The 11,662-nt window shown below is 41.9% G+C and overlaps 2 protein-coding genes across 2 annotated transcripts; both read left to right on the top strand.

Annotated features, from left to right (window-relative positions):
• The first annotated feature begins 2,718 nt into the window (after positions 1-2,718).
• Positions 2,719-4,377, top strand: LOC311126595 (ragulator complex protein LAMTOR2). The gene is made up of 4 exons (XM_084158538.1): positions 2,719-2,951; positions 3,120-3,282; positions 3,552-3,641; positions 3,838-4,377. The coding sequence occupies exons 1-4, from the start codon at positions 2,884-2,886 to the stop codon at positions 3,892-3,894; spliced, it is 378 nt and encodes a 125-aa protein (XP_084014664.1). The 5' UTR covers positions 2,719-2,883; the 3' UTR covers positions 3,895-4,377.
• Positions 4,378-5,346: 969 nt separating this feature from the next.
• LOC311126586 (ras-related protein Rab-25-like) lies at positions 5,347-11,260 on the top strand. Its single transcript, XM_084158537.1, has 5 exons — positions 5,347-5,624; positions 8,735-8,930; positions 9,642-9,835; positions 10,274-10,354; positions 10,629-11,260. Exons 1-5 carry the CDS (start codon positions 5,588-5,590, stop codon positions 10,754-10,756), a joined length of 636 nt encoding a protein of 211 aa, XP_084014663.1. The 5' UTR covers positions 5,347-5,587; the 3' UTR covers positions 10,757-11,260.
• The last annotated feature ends 402 nt before the right edge of the window (positions 11,261-11,662 follow it).

The following is an 11,662-nucleotide window of genomic DNA, read 5'->3' as shown; positions in this document are numbered from 1 at the left end:
GTTAGACTAATCCGGGCCTACCGCAAAGAGTTTACTTGGGGTAGTTATTAAGAACTTTTAACTGGTTGGAATCCCATGTCTGGAAATATGGGGATATATGCCATTTTGTGCCCTAGATATACCATCTTGTGCCTTTGTTCAATAACTGCAGCTAACTCTGTTCTTCTAACACAGATTCTCCCCCAGTCCCTTTACTCTGACAAGTGTTTAACATCTCAGGAGCAACATGAAAGGGATATCAATACTATAATTGGTGCAGAATTGGTGTACTTTGAATATATATATATATATATATATATATTATTCCAGTGACTGGTTTCAATGGTCTGGAACCCACTGCCAGTGCCATTCTCATAATGCATTATGATTTGTATTAGGAAGTTGAAGGAGTCAGCTGACTTCACATGAATGTGAGATTATGGAATGTACGATTACGGAGAGGCTAACTTACTTCCTGGAGAGCAGGGGGCTAGTATCGCCACATCAGAGTGTGTTCAGGAAGGGTAGGGCAACTATGAACCCAGTGCTCTGCTTAGAAGCATAGGTCAGGAAAGCTCAGGTGAACAAGGAGACTGTTGTAGCTGTCTTTTGATGTGGAGAAGGCGTATGATATGATGTGGAAGGAGGGGTTGTTAATCAAGCTTGATATTATGGTGGTAGGAGGAAGAACATACAACTGGATAAAGGATTTCCTGTTTGGAAGGTCTATCCAGGTGAGGGTGGGGAAGACTATCAGGCAGCTACCTGGTGGATAACGGTTCACCGCAGGGGAGCGTGATTAGTCCTCTGTTCTCAATTATGATCAATTATGTTTACTCTCAGTTACGGCCGGATATTGGGAGGTCGTTATTTGCAGATGATGGGGCTTTACGGAAGAGGGGAAGAAATGTGCCATAGATAGTCAGGAAGGTACAGGAAGCAATTGATGCGGTAGAGCGGTGGGCGTTAATGTGAGGATTCAGGTTCTCTGTAGAGAAAACGCAGTGTTCTTTACCAGGAGGAAGGTGGGATATGAGGTATGCTTGAGGTTATATGGAAAAAAACTTGGAGAGGGTGGGGTCCTTCAGGTTCCTTGGGGTATACTTTGACACTAGACTGACCTGAGCAGAACACATTAAAACAGTGGTGGGAAAGTGTAAGAAGGTGCTAAATGTGATGCACTGTCTAACGGGGAAGGAGTTGGGGGCTGGGCGTTCCTCATTGAGGACCATGTATGTTGCATTGATCCGATCTGTAATAGACTATGGCAGTATAGCATATGGTTCGGCAGCCCGAACCTCACTGGAAAGGCTAGATGTCATACAGGGACAAGGACTCAGAATATGTAGTGGGGCGTTTCGGACCTCCCCAGTGGCTGCATTACAGGTGGAGATTGGGGGTATGCCAGTGCAGATTAGGAGACAGCAGCTGGCAATTAATTATTGGGTCAACCTACAGGGACATGGGGTGTCTCATCCTGCGAAAGGGATTTTACAGCCATGCTGGAAACATGAGTGAGGACAGAACACAAGCTTGGGGTGGGTGGGTAATACCCAGGCGAAGGAGATGGGACTGTATGGAAGGGAGTTTAGTCCAACGGTAGCTATTCCTGTAAATCCACCATGGCTACTCCCGCCTCCAGTAGTTGATCTAAAAGTGTTGGAGAGACTACAGAAAGATAGGGAGGGTGTTGATCCATCTGATTTGTTAAATAGACGTCTGGATACTGTGTATCAGGATTTTGTGGCCATTTACACAGATGGTTCAAAAGATTCAGGGACAGGACGTACTGGGTCAGCGTTTGTAGTGCAGGAATGTGGAGTTGCAGTCACAAAACGTATTACAGATCATCTGGCTGTATATACGGCGGAGCTGATGGCCATACTGTTGGCCTTGCAGTTGGTGGAGGAAGTCAAGACAAACAGAGTAGTTATTTTTTCTGATTAATGTGCAGTGTTGATTTGTCTGCAGTCCTTTAGCTCACATAGCAGACAAGACCTGCTTTATAAAGTACTACAAACCCATTGCAGGATTAGACAGATGGGTATACAGATAATATTTACTTGGGTCCCAGCCCATGTTGGGGTGGAGGGGGACAAGGCAGTTGATGTACTGGCTAAACAAGCACTTAGTAGTGGGAATGTTGTAGTTTTAATGAGCAAGGCAGAGGCAAAAAGCCTGATATGGGCAGTGATGGTGCAGAGATGGCAGGAGCAGTGGAATAGAGATGCTAAGGGAAAATAAAATGTTATTTGTCACATGCGCCGAATACAACAGGTGTAGACCTTACCGTGAAATGCTTACTTACAAGCCCTTAACAGCCATTTATTTCAAGTACAGAGGAAAGTCGCGGAGGGGAGGACATCAGGAAGGGACAGAAGAGAGGAGGCTATTTTTTACAAGATTAAGGGTGGGACACAGCCGGTTGAACAAGACTTTAAATGTGATAGGAAAGAATCTAACCGGAAAGTGTGATTATTGCCAGGAAACAAAGACCGTGGAGCATGTATTGCTACCATGTGGGCAGTATCAGAGGGAAAGAAAGAGGCTGAGATCTAGTATGAGGGAGAAAGGGATACAGGAAATTAGTTTAAAGAGTATATTGAGTAGAACTTCATTAGATATAGTCAAATATGTTATATTTTTTAATAGCAACTGGGCTGGCAGGTTGGATTTAGTTTCTCCCCGTCTCTGGCCCACACTCCAGTACAGTAGGGAGCGGTAATGCACCATAACGTTGGATGCCAACCGCCGATAAACCCCACCGAAGAAGAAGAAGAGTCAGCTGACTGGATTGCGGTTGTGTTGTTGTTGAAGAAGTCACTGAACTGGATGATAAGATACACTTCTTGATAATTTCGTCTAAATTAATCGAGTTGCTGCGAAGTATTGCTCACTCCAACCATGTTGCGGCCAAAAGCGTTGACGCAAGTTCTCAGCCAGGCAAATACAAGCGGGGTACAAAGCACACTGTAAGTATCTAGTGGCAGAGGCACGTGAATATAGCGTTATTTTCTGCTAGCTAGCTAAGTTAGCTAATGAGTTGTTCTTAAGAAGACTTGTAACGACAGCTACCTACATGTAGGTAAGTCTTAGCTAACACTCTGCCTGGCTAACTTATTTACATGTTCTCCCCGCAGATTGTTAAACAATGAGGGGTCTCTTTTGGCTTACTCTGGCTACGGGGACACTGACGCTCGAGTGACCGCTGCAATCGCAAGCAACATCTGGGCGGCCTATGACAAGAATGGGCATCAAGCTTTCAACGAAGACAAACTCAAATTTATTCTGATGGATTGCATGGTTAGAGAGCTTGGACTATATTGTCTAGTTACTATGCATGAACCAAATGTTTGTTACATCATTCTGCCTTACATTGGTTATCCATTGAGTATCACAGTCACCAGAGGCTCCAGAGAAAATCTGTTGTATGCCCTATAACGTCAGTTAAAAAGTGGTAGAAAATGACCTAGGCTAGTTGGCACCTTGGCAAGTTGTATTACCATCAAAGGTCAATTGAAATATAATGTGCATGCATTTTTATCAATTCCTTTTTTATCTTCTCTTTGCAGGAAGGCAGGGTGGCCATCACACGGGTAGCTAACCTACTCCTGTGCATGTATGCCAAAGAGACTGTGGGCTTTGGAATGCTTAAAGCCAAGGTGAGGAGGAATACTTTGAGTGCGGATGGCATTGGTGTACGAATTGTGTTGTGAGGTGCTGTATTTGAAACTACAAAACACTATTGACTAATTCCTGAAGAGACCAAGCATGTCTGTCCTTTAAAGAGCCATGAGCACAGACCATGTCTGCATACCACACTAAGCATATTTCTCCTGTCTGTGTGGTATTTTTTAGGCTGAAGCGCTGGTACTGTACCTGGAGGAACCTTTAACCCAAGTTGCTGCATCATAGGGGAAGTCTGGCTGGAGTGTTGTGTTAAATTTTGGCCCCCCTGAAAATACATGAACTCTTGTTGCATATGTGAAGGCTTCACCTGGTCTTCATTAACCACCACAGTCTGTGTATGAATGAACAGAGTATTTATGTTGTGATTACTATATTTATACTCAATATGCTCTAACTTAATGCTTGAGTTTTTAGTAATTTGGCCTTTTGTGGCATGCAGTTCTAATTTGTAAGTCGCTCTGGATAAGAGCGTCTGCTAAATGACTTAAATGTAAATGTAATGTCAACCAAAAGTCAAGCTCACACATTGTGTGGGGCTGGCAATGTAAATCTTCAATGAATTTCGCTGCCTGTAAGAGTACTTCTTTCCCAACGGCTGAAAATGCTGACACATTAACTTTAAGGCATTCACTGTTTACCCTTGTCAGAATCGTACATTTGTCTGTTGCTGCCACGCAATAAAATGTATCATATCCTTTTGTAACAGTTTTATGGCTAGCCTATCTGTTTTTCCCCCAATGAAAAATCAAGAAAGATAGATTTTGGTTTTGTCTTCACAAAGATATGAAATTGTTTTATGTATTTGATTCATAAATTATAATTTTTGGTACAGATTATTTTCTTGCATAACTGACATATTACAGGTTTGCTGAACTGACCTAAGATTTCATCACCACATTTTTTACATTTACATTTTAGTCATTTAGCAGACGCTCTTATCCAGAGCAACTTACAGTTAGTGAGTGCATACATTATTTTTTTATTTTTCACACTGGCCCCCCGTGGGAATTGAACCCACAACACTGGCGTTGCAAACGCCATGCTCTACCAACTGAGCTACATCCCTGCCGGCCATTCCCTCCCCATACCCTGGACGACACTGGGCCAATTGTGCGCCGCCCCATGGGTCTCCCGGTCGCGGCCGGCTACGACAGAGCCTGGATTCGAACCAGGATCTCTAGTGGCACAGCTAGCACTGCGTTGCAGTGCCTTAGACCACTGTCAATTGTTTGACAGTATTGTTCTTACTGATATATATTTGTGTTTGACCATTCAAACCTCCCATTTACTGTTGCTATGTGTTCCTGGTTTGAGATGAACAGAACCGGGGGTTTATTCATTACTCACATACCGTAGCAAAACGTTTTGCAATGGAAACAGTTTTACAACGAAAATGTTTTTCTATTTGACAGGTAGGTCCCGCCCTGTTTTTCAGTTTGCTTCTGTTTGGTTCCTAGTGAATACACCTCAGATGAAGCAATGATTGTCTCTTGCCATGAAAAAGGGATAGGGAAACAAGTAATTTCCTGAAGACAATAATTTGGTTTGTCCAGCAGGTGGCGTGTAGCTGTTTCTTTTTCATACAGTTGCTCATGCGGTTGTCCCACCTGTTCAACCTGCCATGGACTAACACCAAGCCACTCCCCCAACTCCCATCATTCCTCAGCAAAACTACCTGATGACACAGCGGAGCCAGTTCCTTGTAAACAATCAAAGTTTCTATTAAACATAGAGGGGGACAGGCGACTTGCAAAGTGTTTAAAACAACCTACTTGTGTGGCTCCTTTTCCTCTTTTAAATCTGAAGGTTAGGGTGAGTGGCTTCTGAGCCAGTGTCATCTTTACTTTTTCCCCTCACACTTTGAGAGCTGGACTTGAAGACAAGGCTTCACATTGTGGCACCACTGAAGGGGTACATCATGGGTTCAGATGAGGCCTACAACTTTGTCTTTAAGGGTGAGTCCTTGTTCTTTAACTGATTTTTGGCTTACATTTACATCATTTAGCAGATGCTCTTATCCAGTAGTGAGTGCATACATTTTCAGACTTTTTTTCTTATTGGTCCCCCATGGGAATCGAAACCCACAACCCTGGCGTTGCAAGCGCCATGCTCTACCAACTGAGCCACAATAATGATGTAATGTATATGTCAACAGAGTTTTATATTGTAAGAATGACTCTGAAACCTACTTTTTCTATTGTTAGAGCTAGCGCAGTGTTGTTCAGTACAGACAACCATTGGGTTCTGTCATTTAGTCTGTATGCTGAAGCTAGAAGCTAAGTGCCAGTACAGTATCAACCGCACACAGTATACTGTTAGTAACACATCTACCACACAGATAGGATGCAGGTCACTCTCACCTGTGTTGAAATTACAGACAAAGTCTAGTGTGGATACACCCTGTTTCGGAAGCAAGTTGCCTTGCATAGTGCATACAGTCATAGGAAATATTGCCAATTATGTTTACGCCATTCTTGTAGTACAGGGCCCGTATCCACAAAGCATCTCAGAGTAGGAGTGCTGATCTAGGATCAGTGTAGCCTTTTAGGTCATAATGAATAAGACTGTATGGAGAGATTCTAGATCAGCACTCCCACTCTGAGATGCTTTGTGGATACGGGCCCAGGTCTAGGAGATTTATCCAGTACTTTTAAGAATGCCTCTAACCTTGAGGTTCATTAATAAGCTGCTGTTGGTATTTTAGTCAAGACGGTGCTACTTCAAGAATGTTGCTATTTCTATGAACTTGAATTCTATTTCTCTATGTAACTGAATACATTCTCGACCTCCAATTGTTATTGTGGTGAGTTTCACAAGCTTATCAATATTATTCCAGGCAAACACACATTCCTGAATATTTGATCCTATCACTCTTTCCATTATGTCTATAGTCACATGAGAGAAGCATGTGTACTGTTACACTGCATGACCTACTAACAAAGTCCTATACGATACAGGCGTGGTAGAGGAGGTGATGTTGTGCATGATGAGGTGAAGTGATTTGTCGATAGGGAAAAAAGAAATCCCAGTTGGTTGGGCCAGTAGGTGATGAAGTCAAATTAAGTGTGCTTTCACTGATCCACATGTAAGGACTAGGCCTAATTCTACTATAACTTTATTTTTTAAACCATCCAGACATCATGAAGTAAAATCTAAATTATTCCCTGCTTTGATTGTCTAAAAGTAAATGCAGATTTTATATGTAAATAAGGTGAGGGAACTGCTCAGTCATAAATCAATTGAAGTAAAACTGAATTATTATTAAATGAGGGGGAGTTTTTTCCATAACTTACTTAATCCCCTTTTTCCTCAGAACAAAGTCAAACAGGGCAGTAGAGTGCTTCAAGGCCTCTTGTCCTATAAACCATGGAAACCAGGGGTATTGTTTGCATAAGAGGTTACTGAGTATGGGAGGAGGGGAAATGGCCACATTTTCATCTCACCTAATAAAAAGCAGAACAATGATCTGCCAATGGAGTGAACAATTACCCAAAACAAACCAAAGTAGAACATCTCGTAAACATTCTTTCCTGCTGCCTGTTTTACACTTCGGGTTAAATCTAAACTGGATTCGGAGACCAGAAACTGGATAGTTGCTTTAGAATGTAAATCTGGGAACATGAACAGGCATGACCCCAACATTTTTGCTTTTGACAAATAGCTTATTGCCTGTTAAAAGCTCTGCTGTAGCATAAATCAGCATGCATGGAAGATAATATGTGCCTATCTTATCTCCACTTATGGTTTGGAGTGCAATAAATAGAATATGTATTAGGTGACCGTACTAAATAAACATGTCATTCTCTTTTTTTGACCTGCTCTTTATCACATTCTTAGTTTCCTGGGTACTTCTTAGAACTTCCTTGCTGGTGTGCCATGGAACTTGGATGCCTATCTTGGTTCTGCTCACATTCTCATGGTTGAGAGTAAAGCAGGAATTTGTGTTTGGCTCAGCTCAGTCGGCTGTATTGAAATCATGGTGTCATTGCGTCTTGTGGTCATATTTTCCTATATGTTTGTCAAGTAGGCCAAGGCTGGCTTTCTGTGTCAGCTGCTCACACTCCTAGAAGCAAACACATGAGTCACTGAAACATACAGGGGGGCTTCATTGTTCCTTGTACCTCTTCTGTTTGGACTCAGTAGACTGATTGCTCACAGCAAGATAGATAGAGGGAAGTATCAGTGTAAACTGTACCACATTATTTTTTTAGTTGCTTCCTCTTTTGAAGGCCTGTTTCATTACAGGAAATTCCCCAAGAGCAATGCAATACATGCCATCCTCTCTGGTTCTCCTTTGGTTCTCTTCAACAACTGACCTCTCATTACTGTACATATCTCTTAACCTACAGAGCATAATAATTATATATTAGCTCCCATTTCCTAGATGATAATTAACACGAACAAGCATGATAATTCATTTTAAAGACACCTGAGCCATGATTTTGATGCTACTTCTCAGATGGTTTGTTCTACATTCCTCACTTAACATAATTAGCCCAGTAACCATTTGCACGGGTGTGGTGCTGTTTCTGTCATAGAACACCATTGTGGAGAGATTCCTAATGATATAATGGGAACAATGAGCAGTAGACTAAGATTGAGGGTTTAGGGTAAGGTTAGTGAAATTGAGTGGGCTGTTTGAGGACACACCTAGGCCTCACCTAAGAGTTACGCTATGTTCAGGGAGCAGCCTTATTGTAGTTATGAGTTGGTGTTAATCAACGGGATGACATGAGTGAGATTATAACAGTAAAGAAAGAGATACATTGAATAATCATTGTTTTTGTGTGTAAAATCCATTACTTACTCTCATTATTGAAATTGTAAATGTGTTGTGCCCTGAAATGGCACCTTGAGGTTCTACACCTGATACTATGTGCAACTGCACTAAGGCAAATTAAAGTGGTCTATGTCTAGGATGAAACACACCTAGTCCCCTTCCTAAATGATAGACATACCATTCATTCACATAATAGGGACTCACTGGGGATGTAAACCACATATTCGAGCATCTTTCTGGTTTACTTGAACTCACGCCCTGCTCTCCCCTTTCCATCTTCTCCAGTGGTTCTGATAGGTGAGTCCGGTGTTGGCAAGAGCAACCTGCTCTCCCGCTTCACCAAGAACGAGTTCAACCACGACAGCCGCACCACCATCGGGGTGGAGTTCAGCACACGTACAATTCAGCTGAAAGGTCTCATCATCAAGGCTCAAATCTGGGACACGGCTGGGCTGGAGCGGTACAGGGCCATCACCTCCGCGTTAGTAATCTGGGTGAAACTGTGGACCAACGTACACACACACACACACACACAAAATGACAATTTCTCACTATTGTGTGGGTATCTTGGGTGGTATTATAGGCCCAAACACTCCATGTGAACAGGGACTGGTTTCACATTTTGCCCAGATAGCCTGGAGGAACAAACAGCAGGTTCACTGTTTCAGTCATTTACTACTTGTGCATTTTGGTCTAAATATCAATTTGGCTGGACATATTCAATAAACATCCAGACCCAAACATGTTTCTTCTCTGGCTTAAGAAATTCCTGACTTGTTCTTTTGTAAAGACTCTGGAAGGGTTAATTGCATGGAAACACGTTTCAAAACAATAAAAACATGTCCATTCAATTTAATGACATGGAAAATCTGAGGATATGCTATACCCCAGCAGGATTAGTTCTTCTCTGTCCAGAGTTGAGTAATTACTTCACTGAATAATTCCCTCATGCAAATGTCCTTCCCTATAAATGTCTTTCTGCAATCAAAACCCAAGTCTATATAATAATGGTTTTTGTCGGTTCAATGTATCATACTATGGAGGCCTACATGGCATTTCAAGAGAAAAATGGGATATGGATGCTCAGAGGCATCACCCATCACATACTGTATCAATATGAATAAAACATCAGGTTACGGGTAAGGTGTTGACTTATCTCACCACCTCTTTCGCTTTCATATTTTCTCACTAGTTATTATAGAGGAGCTGTCGGAGCACTACTGGTCTATGACATCACCAAGCATCTGACCTATGAGAGTGTGGAGCGCTGGCTGAAGGAGCTCTATGACCATGCAGACCCTCACATCGTAGTCATGCTGGTGGGCAACAAAACTGATCTGGGTTCAGAGCGATCAGTGCCAACTGAGGAGGCCAAGGACTTTGCAGGTACAGCTGCCAAGACTCTGGCACCATGAATATATCCTAGGATAATAACAATGACTCCATTGTAATAAACATAATAAATTGAACAAAGCATATAACTTCCAAATGTAGTTCCCTTATATAATGAATTGTGGTTTTGCATTGCAAATATGCTAATATTCACAACAGCCAATCGGCCAATAGCCTTTATTGGTCCAAACTTGTGGCTTGAGCAGTGCTTGACTTGGGAGCTGAGTACCGGCACCTCAAATGTTCTACTGCTTGAGCTGCTGTCCGTCTTATAGAATATTAGCTCAAAAGTATTGATGAGCCCCTGCATCTAAATATAAACAGTACCGGCACCCAAAATGAGTACCGGAACCTATTTCAGTCCAAGTCAAGCACTGGGCTTGAGGCAGTATTTCACCCCAGATTTGTAACACTACCTCTCTCACTACGCAGAAAAGAATGGCCTATTGTTCTTAGAGACATCAGCCTTGGAGTCCACAAACGTTGAGACGGCATTCCACAATGTCCTTGGAGGTAATGGACTTTTATATATTACAGTACTATTATTGATTTGTTTGTTTTTAGCTCTTTAGCTAACCGTGTTATGCTGGTGTAATAGTAGTGCAATCAATGCTCAGTAATTCATCAGTAAAACTGAGTGAAAAGTTGGCATTGCAGAACAAAATGCTGGTGCCACATTTATTGTTTTGTGTAAGCAGTTGTGTCACTGGCAGTTTGCGGTGAAGGGTTTTTTGTCACTGTTTGTTGCACCAGAATTCATGCTGTATCCCTGTGCCTCTTCCATCAGAGATCCACAGGAAGGTGAGCAGTAAAGAGGTGACCCGGGGGTCCATTAGTGCCGTGTCTCTGGCCAGCCCCATCCCCAGAGCTGCAGGCGACCCTGAAGAGAAGAAGCCCTGCTGTAAAAACCTCTGATGGGACAAACCACCCAGTGAGGGAGGGGGGAGAGGGACAAAAAGAATGACTGTGGAGCAGTATGGAGCTGCCTGCCCCACCCACCCCCATGTGGTATAGAGCACTCTATCTTCCTCTAGTTAGTGTGCCCAAGTGGTGTATGCCTGATTGAAAATAATGATGCTGAGCAAGACCACTTTGATGTGACACAGTTACATGGTGGCAGACAGAATGAGTTTTCCATTCCTAAAGATGATGTAATGTGTATGTACATGGCTGGAGGTCCATGGTCCATTTTTCCCCAAAGAATCCAGCAATGGTTTGAATATAAACAAAATATATATATAAAAAAATATTTTGTGTAAACTTCTAAGATTTAACTTTGCTTGGAAGGCGAAATGTTTTTAGAAAGAAAGGTAGTCAACTGATGTACAATTGTATTTTTTGTGAGGTTGGACAACAGGTGCCAAAACCATGTTTCACATTTTACACAAAGCTTGATTAATTAAATTGGCTGTCACTGTTGTTTGTGCTCTGTTTACTTAATTTACAGTTAAATGTACTTTTTATCTTATGCTTACATTGTTCCAAAATGGTTTATTCTTATTGTGAGATGATTTTACAATACAGAAATATTTTTTTGCACTCGGATGCCAGGTTCATTATTTGACATTTGATTTCCTTCACAATAATAACCAATCCATCATACACACATTTCATACCTGTAGATTATAATAAATAAATGCATATGCCAATAAGTATAATACACAAACAGCAACTGATAGACGAGAATATAATGGAATAGGCTACATTTTCCATCTGTGAGGATCGCTTTTGAATCTAATGAAGTTATTTTTTTTATTTTTTTATCCCATTAATGATTAGACATTGACCATATTGATCTCATAAGTAGCCCTTGGCTAAACC

This window comes from Coregonus lavaretus (genome assembly GCF_964263955.1).
Source record: "Coregonus lavaretus genome assembly, chromosome: 3".
NCBI lineage: Eukaryota > Metazoa > Chordata > Actinopteri > Salmoniformes > Salmonidae > Coregonus > Coregonus lavaretus.
This window is presented reverse-complemented; position numbering and strand designations above follow the sequence as displayed.